We start from the raw sequence: 19,742 nt of genomic DNA, 5'->3' as shown, positions 1-19,742 counted from the left end.
CCCTTCCCGGCCCGGGAGCAAAGACGGCTCAGGGACCACGCGTGAAGGGCTGAAGTTGAGAACATGGCCTCCCGGCTTTCAAACGTGGCTGTGCCAAGGCAAGCCTAAGGATTTCTTCAGGTCCCCGGGCCCCCAGGAGGATCCCAGGACAGGGGACTGAGTAGGCCGCGGGGTGAGGTGGCCAAGGAGTGGGTTTCGGCAGCACCCGGGACCACTGTGTGACCCGGGGCAAGTGACTTAACCTCTCTGGGCCTCACATCCCTCACACGTTAAGCAGGGATAGTAACAGGGCCTTCCTCCTCCCCAGGCGGTTGTGATCCCCATCGTGGAGACACCTGGCCAGATGCTGGTGACATGGTGAGCCACAGGAAACGCTCTTCCGTGGTGCCCAAGCCACGCAGACCTTTCCACCTGACGATGGCAAAGCACACTGCGGCTTCTTGGAGGTACGACCCGGACGGTCACCTTGCCTCTCGGGACTCGGCTTCCCCCTTCCCCTGTCCTCAGGGCGTTACTGGGAGTGCCGGTGGGAAAGGCCTTCCCGACCCTACGGTGCTAGCTACACACCTCGCGGGGACAGCGCCATCCTCACGAGCAGATGGCACTGGGCCTCTAGGTGGCTCGCCTGTCAGCGAACGCCCCCTCCCAGTGACCTGTGGAACAGGGACGCCCCATTTGTACGTCTGCCTCCCCCCCATAGGCTGCCAGCTGCACGAAGACGGGAACGGAGCTGCAAGGGGTGCTCCGTGCGCAATGGCTGGGAGATGCGCGGTGGCTCAGGTGGCCCTGGCTTTGGCGGCTCTAGCAGGGCGGGCACCCGGAAGCCCCCTCGACTGGCAGAGCCCCAGAGCACCAGCCAGAACAGCTGTGAGTGACCTGTAGGGGCTGGGCCAGCTGCCCTGCAAGGGGCGAGAGCCCCGGCCAGGAGGCCCAAAGTGCTGGCCCGCACCATGCCCACCCCACCCCCCGAGGGCACAACTTGGCCAGGGTGCTCTAGCCCTCAGGGCCCCGGCCTCTCCTCTTCGATGTCAGCGACGGTTACTTACTGGGGCATCGTGAGGCACCTCACAGGTGCCCTGGGCCAAGCTCCCGCCCTTGGGAGGCAGGTTCTATCAGGAGCCCCGTTTTATAGAAGAAGAAACTGAGGCTCAGGGAGCCTTCCAGAACTTCCTGACAGCAATGGGTCAGTGCCAAAAAAGCTGGGTAGGCTAACTCCAGGGCATGTGCTCCAAACCTCCTCACGGCAAGAACGCCCTGGGAGGGCTGGAGCATGGTTTAAACAGCACGGTGGCATCCACCCTTCTGGCATATAGCGGACGTCCAAATGGTGGTAGCTTTTAAGCTGCTTGAAGCTGTGGGTGTCCCAGCAGGCACGAGGGGCCCCTCTGCCGACCCAGTGGGGACAGAAGTCGCTACGGGGGGCCTTCGGCATCTGCTCTCTGCTAGGGTGGCGTGGAGAGGTCAGAGAGGGCGTAGCGAGCAGGCCATGCCTCCACTAGGCCCCGGGCACTGTTTCAGGAGAACAGAACGCTGCTCTGAGCTGTGGGACATTTTCCTTGGGCATCGGGCTGGAAATCTGTTGCTTTCTTTTCTTATAAGCATTTTTCCAGAACGTCCAAGATTTTATAAATGTCAACTATTTCAGAACATTCTCCAGGATACAAAGGGTAAGGGTGGGAGGAGTGTTTGGGGAGGCTCTTTCCATCAACACCGACTCTTCCTGCCACTGGACTGACCCAATGATTTAGGAGGACCTGTTCCATCCAAGAGGCTGGAGTGCATGTGGTACCCAGTACCTCAGGTTCAACTGTCAGCCTGTGAAGTCAGCATACTCAGAAAGCCACAACAAAGGGCAGCGTTATCTCAGAAGCAACAAAGAACCTTCAAGTCAACTTAGCAAGAAAGGAAAGAACACCCAACAAGAGATAACCTTTTTCTCAGGAAGCAGGTAGAAACATTACAAAGAACAGGAGTCTGAAACCAGGCTCAGTCTCTCTGGGACCCTGGAGAAGGGGCTTCTGCGTTGGAGTCTTGGTCGCCCCGGCCGCAGAAGTGGGATTAGCGACATGACGGTTTTTACACACTTCTCTCTTTATCTTATGTAAAGCAACTAGTCTAGTACCTAGCAAGCACAGAGCAGGCATTCAATAAATGGGACTCTCATCCTGGGGCCTTAAAAAAGTCTGTGAAGCTACAAGTATACCGCACATGGCAAGCACCTGAATTTTTACCAAACTTGCAAATATTTTCAGAGGAGTCCTTGCAAATCAGAGCCCAAACTTCGTATTTCACACAGCTGAAGCGCCTACTGCCCGAATCATGTGAATTCAAGGACCTGAGTTCATAGCAGGAAGCAATGGAGACAAACTAAAACAATTCATCGGCCCTGCTTCGATGGGCTTTGGGGTATCTTTTGGCGGTCGCTCCGGGGCTTAAGGAACGGGCTGTTTAAGTGTGAAGAGATGTCACAAGACAGCTGTTCCTGCCACACTGGGATAATATTGACTTTTGGCCCTCTGGGAATTTGAGATGTTGAACAAATAATAGTCTGTATGTGTTTCTGGAGAAAAGCACATTCATACAAAATGCCATGGCTGGCCAGCCACAAATAAAGGGAGCTGTATTGAGTCATGGGATGCTGGCTACAGAGAGGAAAGAATCGAAGAAAGTCCTAACCTCAGTGGAGAAGCCAGGAGGTCAGAGGAGAACCTACTGGGGGTCCCATCATACCATCATGTCCTGTCTGGGATGACAAGCCAAGAGGTGGGTCAGCGAGCCCTTGGAGGCCCCCCGCTCGCTCCTGGGAACCGTTCCAATCATCACAGCTCCTGAAGGCCTCCTGGATAGAACACTACCCACAAGCAATGAGGATTTTGCTCGGGCAGAAGTTGGGATCACCAAAATGCCCTCGCAGGCTAAATGAGAGGAGAGGGTTCAGACATAAAGTGAGAGTCCTTGATATTTTGCCTTAAGCTAGCCCTGGGCCTCCCCCTCCCTCCACCCACAAGCTTCATTGGTCACCCAAGTCCAGTTGGGGCCACGGCCCTAGATATTTCTGGACTCACTTCATGGTTACTTACTCCAGGGAAATCCTTGTGCAAGGGTGTGCAGAGGCGCTCGCTATTTGTCAAGGGCAAAAAACTGGCCACAACCTAAACATCCATCAATGGGGGACTGGCTAAACAAACTGGTGTGCCCACGTGATGGATTGCTCTGCAGGAATAAAAACGAAAGCGGGCACTCTCACGAACTAACAGGGAAGAAAAATCTAAGACACGGTGTTGAGTGAAAATGGCGTTCGTTTATGTCAAGAAATAAAAGGGCAACGCAGTAGGCCAGCACAAGCATAGCACGGAAACATGCAGAAAGGGATATGGAAGGACGTGCACCAAGCTGAGGAAGGGAGAAGCTCTGCAGAAAGACTTTCTCATCCTTCCCAAGGGCAGAGCACCATCTACAGCACAGTTGGGCGGGGGGGGGGGGGTGCCATCGGAAGGGCTGAGAGCATCTTGGGTCTCTCTCCTGCCCACCCCCTTCTCCTCTGCCTTTCCTGACTCCAGTAAAGCAAAAGCCAAGCCCCCTGCCTCCTCGCTCCTTGGCCTTGGCACCTTCAAGGGCTTCCTACTGCTCCCCAAGGTAAAATTTCAACTCCTCAGCAGGCAGAAGCCCTCAGGCGCTCTGACCCCACTGGGCTTTCTAGCCTGTCTCCCTATCACTGTCCCTCATTTGCGAGTGCTCTTTCTCTCTCAAAATAAATAAACTTTAAAAAAAATTTTTTTTAATTAAAAAAAAGGGGCACCTGGGTGGCTCAGTCAGTTGAGCGTCCAACTTTGGCTGAGGTCATGATCTCACGGCTCGTGAGTTCAAGCCCCGCGTCAGGCTCTCTGGTGAGAGCTCAGAGCCTGGAGCCTGCTTCAGATTGTGTGTCTCTCTCTTTCCCTGCCTCTCCCTCACTCATGCTCTGTCTGTCTCTCTTTCTCTCTCTCCGAAGTAAATAAACATCAAACAATTTTTTTCAAAAAAATGCCATCTCTTCCTTCATCTGTCCCCCCTTCCCTTCTCTCCCTGGTGGTCCCCCACCTGGGCCCTAGGGGCTGCCACGCTCTGAAGAGGCCAAGAAGGAACGGGCAGAGAGGAAAGGGACGTGTGGAGGACCCGGTGACTCCCTCCTCTCTGTGAACACTCAGCACTATTCTTGTGTCCCATGCCAGCCTTCTGCTCTGGTTCCTCTCACCCTTAGGAGGGTCCCCGTGAAGTGACAACTCTCGTTTTAGCCATCTGCACACTCAGTGATGCCACTCGGTTGGCACCTCATGCTCTTGGGTCCCAAGGCAGGCACCATGACTGGGTCTTGGGAAGTGGTAAAGTGGTTCTCAAACCCAGTTCCAGGGGGGACCCTAGGGTTCCCTAGGCTAGTCAGAGACATTTTCAGGCAAACATCAAACCAACGTGGTCTTTTTCCAATTCCCAGCTAAAATTAAGGGCCGGGGTCTTCTCTGTTTCTGAGTTTTACCCCACAAACGAGCCTTTGATCCTCATCATTTGCTATCACTCGTCTGTTAACGAGAACTTGCAGTTGGTAAAAACAAATGACTCGGCAGCAAAAAAACAAACATCCATAGAAGAAAGAGGCTCATCAAGTTTCTTCACATAATTTTATGGATTTTTCCTTCGGATGCAGACCCCTGCATCCACAGAATACAGTCATGTTTTCTACTGGTTTCCATGCTCCTGGCCCACACGACTGAATGGAATATAATAAAAGTTCTCAGAGTTCCCAAAGCACAGCTGGTTCCCAGGTGTTCTGCCCCTGAATAATCTTCAGGACTGAAGGCTTGGGCTCACGGAGTGGGCCAGACACTCTCCTTCCCGTGCTCAGGTTTCCTTGTCCGCAGAGTGACCGACGGTGCCAGCCTCCCAGGCCCGGTGTGTGGGTCAGCGAGAACTAAGTGATGGCAGTCAGTACCATGGGGGAGCGGGCACGTGCTGGGCTGGGGCGCTGGGGACGGATCTCCCCTCTTCTCTGGCCCTGGCTCTGCCTCCAGGAGCTGTGGGACCCTGGCACATCACAGCACCGGAATCCTCCTGGCCCTTCTGCAGGAGGCAAATTCTGCCCCCGCGTTTTATCAGTACCTGATGACAAGCCTTTCTAAATGAGCAAATCTGTACAACTGTGCTGTGTCTTTGGGACGTGCAGCACAGGGAGCTGCTGGGTGATTAACTTCGTGCAAACTGATTGAATGCGTAGAGAGCGAACCTATTATTTGGGGTCCCAAGGGTCAACCGTGACTAATAACAATGACAATAAAAAATACCGAGAGCCTAACCTTCACTGCACACCGCACACGCGTGAGGCATCGTTCTGGGCACTTAGGTGAATTAACTCCTTTCATGCTCACGACAGCCTGATGAGGTGGGTCACATTTTCATCCCCGCTTCTTTTCCCCTTTTTAATTGCGGTAACACACACATACCATAAAGTTGACCCTCTTAACTATTTTTTAGTGCATAGTTCAGTAGTGTTAAGTACACTCATTTTTTTTTACACGAATAAACAGGTGCTGGCCCAAGGCCACGTAACGGGTAGAAGGTGGAGGGAGGACTTGAACCCAGACTGTCTGCTCCAGGGATGGGCTAAGCCACCTCCTTCTGCTGACCCTTACCCGGGCAAACACTGCTGCTGAGACCAGAAACCCATGCCGGACAAACGGAAAGAACGACGGGCAGGGACGCTGGATGTGTTTCACGGACACCTCAGGGTAGAGAAGTTTAGTGCATCTTGTCTCTTCTCGGTCCTCTTCCACTTTTTCCAGCTGCCCTACAATAAACGCTCGGCTCGTCCTAGGAAGTCTGACAGGACGAGGAACCGGCAGGAGCCGCGTCCTCCAGGGCAGGCACAGGCGTGGGCCGACGCGCACACACAGGCACTCGGCTGTGCCACCGGCTCTGACACATGCCCGCCCATTCCCTGCTGCCAACGAGGCTGCCCCTCGGGGGCCCACCGGGACCTACGGAAGCCCAAGGGCAGAGTGAAGCCGGGGCTTGGCCTCCTCCCACAGCATCCTGCCCAGGCTCTCCGCTCTCTTCTCCACGAGCAAACGGAGCGGCGTTCCCTTGGGTGCACAAGGCTCCTGGGCACACGGTTGCTTTGACAGTCGGAGGTGGCCAATGACCCCGAAAAGTGAAGCAACACTCAATTCTTTGGAACTCTTTCCTCCTCCTGCCTCCACCCCCAGAGAGGCTCATCTGGGGCCCGAGGCTGGGTCCGCCCGCTGCGCAGCATTTCGCAAGAGGGCTCCTCAGACACCGAGTGCTAGTGTGTGCACTGGGAAAGCGTCCAGATCTTGGGGCACGTTCCAGGTGAGGGAGCCTCGTGGGCCCTGACTCAGGAACGTGGCTCCTTCGGGGCTGTGTGCTCCCAGCTGCACAACGAGCTCACACTCCCTCTTCGCGGCTTCCCCGGGGGCTCCAACAAGAGGCGTGGAAAGCAGGGACCCTAGAACTCAGCTCAGGGATGAGTTCTGAGTGGGACCTGATCCCCACACCTCCGACCCAACCACGCAAGGGCTGCTCTCTTAGAGACCTCTGCCAGAGAGCTCTGAAGAGAGCTCAGATCCTGATTTTACACAGGCAACATTTTTAAGTTTCAATTCTGCTTTTTGCTCTTGATAGACTGGGAACAAATAAATCTATGCCATGATGGGGTCTTTACGCGGCCCCAAGCTCTACCCAGTTTGGAAGTGGTGGTTGCGGGGGGTGGGGGGGAGCGTCTTTCCAGACAGCTGCTTTGCAGGTTTATCCCTGATGCGAGGCGGGGCTTGGAGTGTGTGAGTGCTGCGCATAAGATGGGAATGGGGAATGATCTATCTATGCCAGGGCCGCCCGGCAGGCCCCTCCCTCTCTAATGGGGGTCTGTCTTGCCGACCTCTGGAGACAAGTGGGATTTAGAAGCAGGCAGTGCAGGTACGGCTCTCAGCCTGCCCTGTGTGAGCTCCGCAGCCTCGGTCCAAGACTTGGTTTCCCGTATGTAGAACAGGGCAAGCCACACCAGCTCCCAGCATTATCCAGAGCACGGAATTAACACATACAGAATTAACACGGAATTAACTGTGCCTGGCACAGTAAATTCTTCCGGTCAAACTCTACGCTATGCTCCCAGAAACAGATGATGTTTTCTGCTCAAAACACCCAGAGCAGGGCGCCTGGGTGGCTCAGTTGGTTAAGTGTCCAACTCTTGACCTCGGCTCAGGTCATGATATCCCGTTTGTGGGCTTGAGCCCCGCGTCGAGCTCTACAACTGGCAGCGTGGAGCCTGCTTGGGATTCTGTCTCCCTCTCCCTCTGCCCCTCCCCCACTCACGCTCTCTCTTAAACTTAACACACACACACACACACACACACACACACACACACACACACACACAAAGGTGTGAAGGTCAGAATGAAGTTTCTGTAAGTCACTGACCCAGTGGCTAGAGTCTCTGGCCAGGGATCCGAAGGCTCGGGAGGGGTTAACAGGGGGTTGAGAAGATTGGAGGAAGGTGCCAGGAGGCTCTCCTTCCTGTGTGACTCCAGAAAGGGCGTTTCTTTTGCCTTGGGGAGCCGGGAGGAGAGAAGTGGCTCCAGTTTTCTAATCGGAAACAAGAAAAATAACAGGCCTAAAAAATTAGTTTCTGGGAAACACTGTCATGAGATGACATTAGCACCTAGTACGTTATCCCAGGAGAGGAGGAAGGACTGAGGTCTATGAATTAAACATTGATTTTTTTTTTTTTTTTTGGCTGTCAGTTGGAGGCTTCGTGGTCAGCGCGGCTGGCTCTGAGCACACTGCGATCTCTGCGTTCTCCCTCAGTTACTCAGCTGCCAGAGGCTGGCTCTGGAACTAAGCTGCCTTTCCACAGAACTATTAAATGTTCTGGGTCAGTGACCGATAGGGCCGGTTTGTTTGCCTTTCATAAAGATAACACTCGTGGAAAACGCTGCACTCCCCCTGTGCTCAGGGATTTAAATGTTTGCCCAGAGACAAATGGTGGCCTGGACCCAGCAGGGACAAGAAGTAGGGACCAGAGAGGAAAGTGGGACGTCCCTGGTGGGATGAAGTCTGACTCTGTGGCTGGCATCCTGAGCCACCACCACCAACTGATGCAGGTGTCAGGGCCGGGAGCAAGACAGCAACGCCCCTGCCGCAGTTCACGGTCTGATGGGAAGACAGGACATTGAACAGCTCATCCAGCCCAGCCTCCATCCACCAATCCACGTCCCCGCCTGCATTCGACAGTCACTGGGCACCTGCTCACTAAGCATCGGCGGTGGAGGGCAAGACGAACAGTGCCCAAGCCAGCGCGGAGCAAGCGACACAGCCGGGAAGACAAATGGGTCCACTGCAGTGGATGGCAAGGGCTCGGGAGGCCGTGGGAAAGGCATTCTACTCCGACAGAGATACCCCGACGGACTGCAAACAGGTGTTCAAATAAAAACTTCCACGTGCATGCTCGCAGCAGCACCGAACACACTTGCCAAAAGGTGGAACCCAGCCACGTGGCCGTCAACGGCGCGAGAATGGACGAATGAAAAGCAGTCTGTCCACACGGGGGAAGCTCGGACACACGCTACCACGTGGAGGAACCTCCACGCAAATGTGATGCTCAGGGAAAGAGACCAGACACAAAGGGCTACACACCATACAATGTATACGAACATCCAGAAAAGAGCAGTCCATAGAGCCAGGAAGCAGAGCGGTGGTGGCCAGGGGCTGGGGAAGGGCGAATGGGAAGGGAGGGCCCAGGGGAACGGGCATTTATTTGCGGGGGGATCAAGGTATTTTGGAACTAGCACAGGTGGTGGTGGCACAAGACCATGAACGTACTAAGTGCCACTGAATCACACGATTTCTTTTCTGTTATGTGAATTTCACCTCAATTAAAGAAAACCAGCTGTGCCTGGGGGCAGGGGAGGCCCCTGAGCAGGTATCTGATCAGAGTCCTGAGCGCTGAGAAGGAACCAGCCGTGCTGTGTGTGGAAAGATGCCCTTGCGGTCTAGTTTTGGACACCCTGCCTCCCTTGGCAGATTCTGGCAATCGGCGGTCTCTGAGGGCTGGTGGGACAAGGCCTCGAGGGCACCAACGGTGGAGGGCCGCCCCTCGAAGGCAGACTCTAGATCTGGTCACGCCTGCCCACCGGGACACACTGTTTGCTGATGACCGCCCCCTGCCCCGGCCAGGCGGGCACCCACGCCTCTGCCCTCGCAGAGCTGAGCTGAGCTGAGCTGAACCTGCCGCAGGGGCGAGGGCCAGGAACATAAAACCGGCCAATAAATAGGATTTGTGATTTCTCTCCGAGCCCAGTGGAAAAAGAGAAATATACCAAAGTGGCTAGTCACCTAAGAGCCCTGATTTATATTCTACTTTAGTATCTCTTCCAAGGAAATGGAGGGTGTATTTTCATTAAATATAATCATTTACAGCTGGTAAGGGGGAGACACACAGCTCTGTGACCATCACCTGGCCGGCAGATAAAATGGGAAGGGTGGCAAGACAGAGTCAGCCCCTCTGGCAGTCACCCAGAACTGTTTTCCCCATTGTGAAGGATCCCCTCTGGGCAGGAGAGGAGTGGGCATCCCACCCAGGTTTTGCAATCATGTGGCCCACGGCAAGGGACACAGAACAAGACCATTTCCAAAAGGTGGGGGGTGGGGAGACAGCGCTGCACTCATGAGCCCGGAGGCGGCCGTGGCGCCACGGCATCAGAGGCCAACCCAGGCCATGCTTCGGAAGCCCCCCTCCGGCCCCACCCCTTGGCTTCTGAAAACTTCCAAGGGTGAGGGCGACGAAACCCGGCTGATGCGCAATGGCTCCAAGTCTATTGCGTGGGTGCATGTGCCCTGCCCGGGGGGAACATCTCGTTCACTTTGGTGACAGAAATTAAGCGGGAGAATGCTTCCGATCTTCCGGGGTCTCGGTTCCCTTGTGTCCCTTGCTTAGTCCAAGCGCCACAGACCGAACCACCCAAGGTCTATATAAACTATAGCTCTTCGGGATCCTCGACATTTTTTTTACGGGTATAAAGGGGACCCGAGGCCCAAACTCTGCAAAGTGCTGACTTCAAGGAGCAGCAGGGGCCGGTGTGGCCGGGGGATGGGTGGGGTGGGGGTGGGGGGTGGTGGGATGAAGGAAGCTGGGTGGCTGCGTCTGAGAGGCCAGCTGGGGCCCGTTTCACAACCACCACGCAGGACCAGAGTGAGAGATCTGGGTTTTGTTCCAAGTACAACCGGAAGCTACCGGAGGGTTGTAGGGAGGGGCATGATGTGATGTGACTTATGTTCTAGAAAGATCCCTCTGGCCGAAGGGCAGTGGTGAGGGTGGAAGCCTGAGAAGCTGAGGATACTGCTCCGCGATCTAGGGAGAGGGCAGCTGGCTGGCACAGGGAGGTGTCTTCTGGAAGCAGAGCAGGCCAGCAGGGGTGGGACGGTGAAGAGGAGGACCAAGGATGATTCCAGATGCTGGGCGGCTGTGGGGCAGGCTGAGACAGCCAGTGGTGAGGAGGGGAAGGGTGGGGAGAGCTCCCCTCCCTCTCTCTGAGTCACGCTGAGGCTTGGGGATCTCACTTGCTGGTCGGGCCACGAGGGAAGGGAAGGCCGCGAGGCCTCTCTACCCAAGGGCCCAGAGCAGCTGCCCCCAGGGCCACATCTGTGAGAGTGTCCCCACTCCCCACACCACACCCGAGTGGCACTTCCAGAGGCTGTCAGGGGACAGATACAGGGAAGGGGCGGAGGGCCAGCTTTGGCAGCTACCTTTGACCCTCCACAGTCCCAACTGGCTCTACCTTAAATACCAGACCCTGGGGCCAGTAGCAGGGCAGTGGGCAACCCCCCCCCCCCCCCCCACCGCTGGGCAGGCCCAGGCCACAGGAGACAGGCCCATACCCCCAGCATTGGATGACCTCACTTCTCCCTGGGAGCCCAGGGAGGGTAGGAGCACTTGGTAATAAGTCATTGTAAAGCGTTCTGCAAACAAGAGAGATGATTATGCAGATGCTGAAGAATGTGACACTTGGCTCTATTTATTTATTTACACTTGCCTTGTCCAAATAGGAGTGAACGGAAGTAATGCCCAGGTTTTTCTTTTTAACCTGTTCGTTCCCAAGAAGAAACCCAAATGACGCTAAAGAAATTATTTCTTCGTGTGATGTTATATGTCAATTAGATCTCAATTTAAAAAATCACAAGGCGGTGCTTATAGAAATGCTATAATAAATTACAACTCTGTGGAAAGAAAGAAAGAAAGAAAGAAAGAAAGAAAGAAAGAAAGAAAGAAAGAAAGAAAGAAAGAAAGAAAAAGGAAGGAAGGAAGGAAGGAAGGAAGGAAGAAAGAAAGAAAGAAACGATTTCCTACCAAGGCAATCTACATTTAACCTAGACTCATGGCCATTATTTATGTTTACTTAGCAACCATCTCTACAGAACATGACACAGCCTGAACAAGCTTTGACAAAGGACCCTCCAGACCCTGGAAAAGGCAGCATCACGTCGCATTTCGTAGCTGAAAACAAAAGCAGTTGTCACCATCAGCCTTAGAGACTAAGACGGGTCTTAAGAATGAAAACGGTCCAGGCAGTGGGTGGCAGCATGAGCCGGTGCACTGTCCCAGAGCACATGTTGGGACTACCTGTGTCAAGACGAAAAGCCTCCCCTTGGACCCGGCTAAGAATGTGTCCCACAGACAGTCGAGATTTGCACACTTCTACCGAGACCCCCCAAGGATGTTCAATGACACTGGAGGAGCAAAACGATGGAAGTGACCCAAACACCTGCCAATACAAAATGTTATGAGACATGTTTCTGGTCCAGCCATGTGCTAAAATAACATGTAAGAGTTCATCGTCACCTAGCATGAAGTGAATCTATGTGCGTTGACGTGGAACACCAAAGTATCCGTGAAAAAAGGCAAGGGGCAGAATCACACAGATGGTATGACTCCGCGTGTAAAAATAGACCAGAAAAACGTGTATGGCATACAAACGAACATTTCTGGAAGCACAGGCAAGAAACTGTTCACAGTGATTACTTCTGGGGGCAAAGCTGACTTATTTCTCATTTTATCACGTCCTGTTTATATCTTAAAATACCACATACTTACAACGTACATATTTCTAAAATGAATTAATGCAATCAAAGAACGAATATAGAATAAATCATGGAGCAGAAGGAAAACAGGGACCCTGACTTGGGACAGGTCCCGATCGCTGCGTTTTAAATCAACAACTCATCTTCCATCAATAGCCGCTTTTGAAAACATTCTGCAACATTTCAGTGCGAGTTCGAAACCCTAACACGCTTGCAGGGGGCCGCCTGGCCAACTTCGGGAAGTTCTGCAATCAAGAGCGAGGCTCTCTTTCGAAGGACTGGGTGCACGTGGACTTATCTTAGACACACTGGAACAGGAAGGGGAGAGGCTGCCAGCCCTTGGGAGGAGCAAGCGGCACTCGAACTTTCTTTTCATGTTTCTCTTTTCTGGGGAGATGAGCTCTGGAGGAAGTGGGAGGGGTGCTCCCAGCCCCCACAGGGAAGGCCCTGGCACAGCCCTCTCTGTGCTCTCCTTTCTTCAGGGGTTGGAACAGGAACCATGCACACGGCCTCGCTCGTCATCCCGCCTGGAGAAGGAGAGGACTCCCCCACGGCCTCATTACTAACAATCTGAGCATTTCCAAGAAACTCCCAAGAAAGCTCTCAGTCTTAATTCTGAGAAATTGTTCCACATCCCCAGAAAATCTCTGGAAAACCAAACCCAGGCGGCAGAACACCAAACAGAAAGCCAAGATTTATTTCTAGGGCTTGTGTTGCATCTTGAGCTATCCTTTGACGAATTCTAAGAAACGGGTACTTCCAGCCGCCCGGATTCCGACACGGGAAGGGAAGCTTGCTCACACAGACTCAACGGACAAGGTCCCGGAACCCTGGGGCGGGGGCGCGAGGCGGCGCAGGGTCGGGGCGGCTTACCTGGCACCTTGTCCACGGACGCGAACACGGAGCGCTGCACGGTGGGGTCGCTGCTGCCCCGGCGGCACTGGTCGTAGAAGCGGAAAGGCAGGTGCTGGGAGGAAGAGGAGCCGAGTCTAAACCCCAGGACGTCGGTCGTCGGCTGGATCGGGAGGTCCAGGAGGGCTATGTTCAAACAACACCGTGGTTCATGCTCGTCACGTGGGCCGGGGGTGTAGATGCTGGGGCCGCAGCCGGAGCGGCTGCGGCCCCTGCCGGGCACATCGCGTGGATGGCGTCAAGCAGGCGGCCGGCGGCCTCGAGCTGGGGAGACCGGCGCGACACCGAGGTCCCGCCTGAGCTCAGGACACAGCCGGTGCCTCGCGAGGGATTCAGAAATGGACGCTGGCCAGTGTCCACCTCGGACCCTTGGCTTCCACAGGCAAAAAGACCCTCAGCGAGGCTTCGCTGCGGGTACGACTTTAGACCCCAAAGCAAACGGGGCCAATTCTGCCCTGAAAGTTCAGACACGTACACGCGCACGGGGAGGTGCGTGTGAGGGAGAACATATCCGCGCGTGCGCCTGTGTATTTATGAGTTTGTGCTTATCTGTCACGGTTGCTATCTTCCCTCCCAGAAACAAATCTCATGATAGAGCAATTTGGAGGGGCTTTTTAAAATCAATTGAAGGCATACCCGAGGCGTTCATTCTAACAGCCACTTTACGGCATAATTCTCAATTTTCAGATGAAATATTTAGCCTTCGTGCCAGCGCTGAGAAATTGCTTTACATTAAAAAAAAAAAAAAAAACAACAACCCTCTACAAATAAATCTTAAGAGGAAGGACGGAATGATTTAAGTCACTTTGCACATTACAAAATGCTTCTGTAATGATTTCATAGGCCAAGTTTCAGCTAAGCGAGAAAACAAGGGACGCATGGGACACAGGCCTGTGCAAATCAACGGAGCACGCACGGTAAGTAACGCAATCCAGAGCGTCCAGAAACCCGGCCCGCCAAGGGTTTATTTTTAGGTAATCCCTTTAGAAAGCACCCCTCCTCCTCCCTCACTGGGCTGGAACTGCTCCCAGCAGCCACACCAGGATGACCACTGGTGCTCAAACTGAAAGGCGTTGGTGTCTGGAGAACGGCTATTTATAATTTGGGGAGTTGATAGAATGCCTGCTCCCCCGGGGGAACGCCGTGCCATTGGCCCCGGTGAACGGAATGCCCTCGGTACAGAGCCTTTATTTCTAAGAAAGCTCGGGCCTTCCTGCCCAGGGTGGCGCAAGGCCTCATCACACGTTCACCACAGCCCCTGTGAAACGGACGACTTCCAAATTTAGTGCTGGGTCATCGTGGCGCCCTCACCAAGCAGGGCTGCCTCTCAGGAGAGTTGGAGGGAGGGGGCGAGGGATGGGCTTTCAGGAGGAAGTTCTGCACCGGGCTTCTGTCAACCAGCTGTGCGTGTGACTTTGGGCAAGTCAGAGAGCCTCATTTACTCTTCTGTAAAATGCACAGGACAGACCCTCCTGATCTTATTAAGGGTTAAGGATCCAGAGTAGCAGAGGAATGTCCAAGCCTTTTGTACACGTAAGCTAGAAGATTCCCGTGTGTGGGAAGTGAACAGCTGTCCCAAAACGACGCCTGTCTGTTCAGGGCCTCTTGCTCGTTCGGGGAGGGTTCTCCTCCCCTCCACGTGGCCCTAGAAACTCTCTAGAAATCACACACCTGGGAAAGGGGAGAGTCTGAGCAGATCCTCCGTTCTGTCACCACAACACGAGTAACTCCTCTAAGCCACACGTGTCCTCCCCTAGCGGTCAGCGTGTGAGCCCGAGGGCCCTGGGGACATCCGCCAGGGCCAGCCACTCACCGGCTATTCTCTGCATCTTCATGCGCCTCGCCTGGATGCGGCCCTTGGCCAGGCGCTGCTTGGCGATGATGCAGCGGATATGGTCCGAGAAGACGAAGGTGGCCTGGAGGATGGGGAAGGGCTTGGAGTGGGGGCTGGACGCAGGCTTGTGGATGGTGATGTTCAGGGCGCGGCTGTCGTCCTCCACGCCGGTCACCTGCATGTCCTGTGGGGGAAGTGGCAAAAGCAAGGGTATTCGTTACGTTCGGGAGGAGGGTGGCGGCTCAGAAGCCGTGGGATCCGTGTCTCATCAAGAAAGCGGTTCCCTGGCACTGACTTGGTCAGAAGAGCACACGACTCTTCGTCTTGGGGTCATGAGTTCAAGCCCTACGGTGGGTGTAGAGATTACTTAAATAAATAAATGGAGAGGTTTTTCTTTTTAATGTTTATTTTTGAGAGAGAGAGAGAGAGAGAGACAGAGAGAGCACGACTGGGGGAGGAAGGGAGGGAGAGAGAGACACAGACACGCACACACACACACACAGAATCCAAAGCAGGCTCCAGGCTCTGAGCTGTCAGCAGACAGCCTGACACGGGGCTCGAACTCACAAACTGTGAGATCATGACCTGAGCCGAAGTTGGATGCTTAACCGACTGAGCCACCCAGGCGCCCCAATAAATAGTTTTTAAAAAAGAAAGAAAGAAAGAATAAAAAAGAAAAGAATAGAAAAGGAGTTTCCCCAAATTCCCCCAACTCCGCTTTTGCCCAAAAAGAGCAGCCTCCCAAACCAGACCAGGCCTCGCGAACAGGACATGGCAGGCAACACAGGTGCTCACGGGGAGCCCGCGCTGGCTGGGACCCTGCCCCCGAGGACATGGGCTTGCTAGGGAATAAACGGGTGCACTGGCCTCTCCAAGGGACCTCCAATAGCCGGACTGTGGCAGTCCTTCCTCACTTCTGAGAATACTGGAGACAACAACCCAAAATGCCTGTCGCCATTGGCCACGGTCTGAGATACGCGCACTCATCTACTGACCAGCTTCTTCCTGGCTTCTTTTCAGAAGGGGGGGATCCCTGACACCCACACGCACGTCTCTGAAGAATTTCTGGTCCCTAACAGAGAATGCTGATCTAAGAAGGGACAGGGAGGGCCACTCAGCAGGCAGTGAAGGAAGCTGCATTTGAAGGGTGTAGAAGAAACTCGCCCATAGCAAGCGTCATAAGGATGAATCCCTCTAAAACCTCAGAAAGGATTTTCTGTATAAAGAATCTGCGCCACACAAGAGTTTGAGGTGATGCAAGATAAAGGCACGAGGCGAGACAGACGTGGAAGTCAGACGTGCTGGAGGAGGTGGGGAACATGAGCTAAAAAGGCTCACGAAGTACGACGGTCGCTGTTTGTGGGCATTAAATCGGGCACAGGGTCCTTGGAAATAGTACCTGCCTCAAAATGTGGCAGCAGATTAGATGGGGTGTTCCACATTTAAGGCGGAGAACCTGGCACACAGGAGTGGCCTGACAAGTAAGTAGCAGCTACTGGAAGGCGACCAAAAGGAAAGGTTGATGTGGCTTTCGTCGTCTGACGGAGGACACGTATTAATCCTTCAAGGGAGAAAAACACTTTCCTGACACTCAATTCTAAAGGAAATTGATCATAAGTCTAGATACGTAAGACGTACTAAGTCACCTAACGGACAACCTCTTACAGGGTAGTCTTTTTTTTTTTAAATGGAAGATTCTTCGTCGAGTTTCTCGCATCCCCCTCTGTAAAAGACCTTTTTTAAAGGGAGAGATCTTCAAAAAGAGGAGGCTGGGGAAAAGGTTGCAACAGCATCCTGAAACATGTGGGCGACTCCCTTAGAGAGCGGGATGCTGACAGTGGGTCACACTGTGCAGAGGGGGGAACGCAGGTCAGCCTGGGCGAGACCTTGCCGGCGACCACGCACTGCCCAGCAAGGGAACGGCCTGCCTTGGAGCAGGGCACGTCTCGGACCTGGAAGGTTCTGCTGCATATCTGGGGACGGGGCGGGGGGGGGGGGGGGGGTAGGGGTGTGTGTGTGTGACAGGGGGTGGGGACTGGACTGTTTTCAACACTGCTGGTTCTTCCTTTCATTCAGTTATGGAGCTGACATTAGTCACCTGCCAATAAGAAAACCCACAAACCATACGAAAACCCACGTCCCAACTTGCGTTTGGCGACTTAGAGCCCATGCCTCCTAGAAAAGGGGTGAGGACGAGGCCACGCTCCTAAACTGTCAGTGGCAACAATCGCTTTAGAGAGGAATCTGGCAGCATCTATGAACGCTGAAAATAGGCACGCCCCAGCTTCTTGGAGACCGCCTAGGGAAGCCCTCGCTTGCACGTGGAAATAAGGACGGTTCTCTTCGAGGCAGCATTGTCTGTAAAGGTAACGATCTGGCGACAGCCACGGGGCACTGGCTAACTGTGCCTCAGCTCGGTCACACAGCAGTGAAAAGAACATCAGAGAGCCTGCACATAATACGCGGTCAGCTCTAAGACATATATCTCCTGGGGGGGCGGGGGGAGTTTAGAATACGCTCAGCGTGACACTATTAAACACACACACACACACACACACACACACACACACACACTCTCTCTCTCTCTCAAGTACGTGTTTATAAACAGCATGTGCGGTTATATTTATATGTGCGTTTATTTATATGTGCAGCAGCTCTGGAAGGCCCATACTGATAATGCAGGAGAAAGTTGAAGAATTGAGGGTTTGGGTCAAAGCACACTTGACCCTTATCTGTGCAGTATTTTCACTTTTTTTTTTCAATAACAATCTGTTCATGTAGTCCTTGTGTCATCAGAAATTAACCGTAGAGACAGATGATTCGTGTGTGTGTGTGTGTGTGTGTGTGTGTGTGTGTGTATGTGTGTGCACAGCCAGCCAAGAAGAGCTCCCAGGCTTCCTGGCCATCATACCTGCAGCAGGCCTGCGAACTTGACCACTCCCCAGCCAAGCCTGGACACATCGGGTTCCACTAAGCTCATCTGGTAAATATCGACAGCCAGGAATCGCTGGACCATCCCGCCATCCTTGGTGATCACGGTGCACGCGATCAGGTCACTGTTGTCTGTGAACAGGGAGAGGGAGAACAAAATGAGGGGCAGTCCAGCGGCCCAGTCTGACGGAGACGGGCGCTCAGACTGACTCGCTGGGCGGCAGCGTTTGGCGGGCAGAGTCCAGATCTGGAGGCACACACACACCTGAGACTGAGGCCCTCCCCTGAGTCTCGCGGGGCGACCTGGGATGATGCCCACCCCTCTCAAAGTGATGGCTGAGTAAGGTACGTAAGGCATTATTAGTACGATGTTTACCACGCACCAGGCGCTCAAACTGTAGCTAAGAAAACTCAACTGAGGATCCTGGTAACGTTTCAGTGCTTCCTTGCAGACAGATGATGGGTGGCAAGCTGTGACGGTGTTTGCCTGAATTAAGGGAAGGCGCAGGAGAACAAGAGTGCCCTGCTTGGTTCTAGAACTGTCGTACTTCCAATCTGGTGTCTGGCAACTGAGAGCTGACCTTTGTACTAGATGCTGTGTGATTCTGGGCAAGGCACTTGGCCCCTGTGAACCAGAGTTTTCCATCTGTATGATGGGAATAATCTCCCTTATTCTGAGATGCTTGGTGCTTCATGTATACACACACACACACACACACACACACACACACACACACACACACATATATTTTTTTTGAGAGAGCGAGCGAGACAGGATCTTAAGCAGGCTCCATGCTCAGCACAGACCCCAACAGTGGGCTAGGCTCCACGACCCTGGAATCATGACTAGGGCTGAAATCAAGAGTCGGACACTCAACCAACGGAGCCAACCAGGCTCCCCAAGATGTTTTGTGCTTTAAAGGAGAACCGCATTTAACACAGAATCCTTGCCGTGTGCTGGGCCCCTTCTCTTACTTGGAAATCATCCTCAAATTCGAGGTCTAACTTAGTGCCTGTCCTTGATGGCTTTGACATCACCAGAGTAAGACAGGACCGTTAAATCTACTGTCTGCTTTGAATTGCCTCCAATGGAATCCTCTGCCAATTTTTTTTTTTTTTAAATAGCCCAAACAGGAAACAACCTAAATGTCCCCAAACAGGGGAAAAATTTGAGTATGATTTTTTTTCCCATCACATGCAAAATTATCTACCCATTTAAAAATTATGTTTAACCAAACTGTGAACAATAGTTGCCTATGGAAAGGGAAGTGAGAATGGTCGGCGGGGGGTGGGGGGGCGGGGGGAGTGCATATGTGGGGTGGGGGCATCGATGGCAGAACTTAAATCTTTGTACTATATAGCACTGTATTCCTTGAAATTATTTTAAATAGCTATTTTTTGAGACAGAACATGGGAGGAAGGGAAGGGCAGAAAGAGAGGGGGAGAGAGAGAATCCCAAGCAGTCTTCTTGCTCAGTGCAGAGCCTGACTCGGGGCTTAAACCCACGAACCGTGAGATCACGACCTGAGCCGAAACCAAGACTCGGAGGCTCAAGCGACTGAGTCACCCAGGCGCCCCTCCTTGAAATTATTTTAAAATGAGAAATTACTCAAGATGTACTCTTCAAGTACATATTAAAAACCCAAGTATAAAATCCTATTTACAAATAATTGCAACGGCATTGGAAAAGCCACTGAAATTTGAAATGGAAGAGGATAAGAACTGTATTATTCTGATTTTGATGTTGTTGTTTTTTAAAGAAGTATCCCTACAAAGAAAACACAAATGCAGAAAATAAAACGGAAACATGAGGAGACGTTTCTGATGACAAGAATTGTAGATGGGTTTTTTTTCTTCTTCTTGGAAGCAGCTTTACGGAGTTATAATTCATATACCATAAAATGCACCCATTTTAAGCGTACAGCTGGAGTTTTAGCAAATTTAC

The 19,742-nt window shown here is 53.1% G+C and overlaps 1 protein-coding gene across 9 annotated transcripts in view; it reads right to left on the bottom strand.

Annotated features, from left to right (window-relative positions):
* The window catches only part of CLEC16A (C-type lectin domain containing 16A), a 201,717-nt gene that overhangs the window by 36,151 nt on the left and 145,824 nt on the right, over positions 1-19,742 (bottom strand). For 5 of the 9 annotated variants that reach the window (XM_053894491.1, XM_053894490.1, XM_019468583.2 and 2 more), the window contains exons 19-21: positions 17,778-17,929; positions 14,846-15,050; positions 12,994-13,158 (exon numbers count right to left, since the gene is read on the bottom strand). In XM_053894491.1, coding sequence (XP_053750466.1) covers positions 12,994-13,158; positions 14,846-15,050; positions 17,778-17,929 — 522 coding nt within the window. The remainder of the gene's footprint in view (positions 1-12,993; positions 13,159-14,845; positions 15,051-17,777; positions 17,930-19,742) is intronic. The other 4 variants (XR_008419366.1, XR_008419367.1, XR_008419368.1 and 1 more) reach the window with 1 other exon arrangement.

This window comes from Panthera pardus, unplaced genomic scaffold, assembly GCF_024362965.1.
Source record: "Panthera pardus isolate Hobbes unplaced genomic scaffold, ASM2436296v1 HiC_scaffold_5, whole genome shotgun sequence".
Classification (NCBI taxonomy): domain Eukaryota; kingdom Metazoa; phylum Chordata; class Mammalia; order Carnivora; family Felidae; genus Panthera; species Panthera pardus.
The sequence above is the reverse complement of the archived record's forward strand: the minus strand, read 5'-3'. Positions and strand labels throughout refer to the sequence as shown.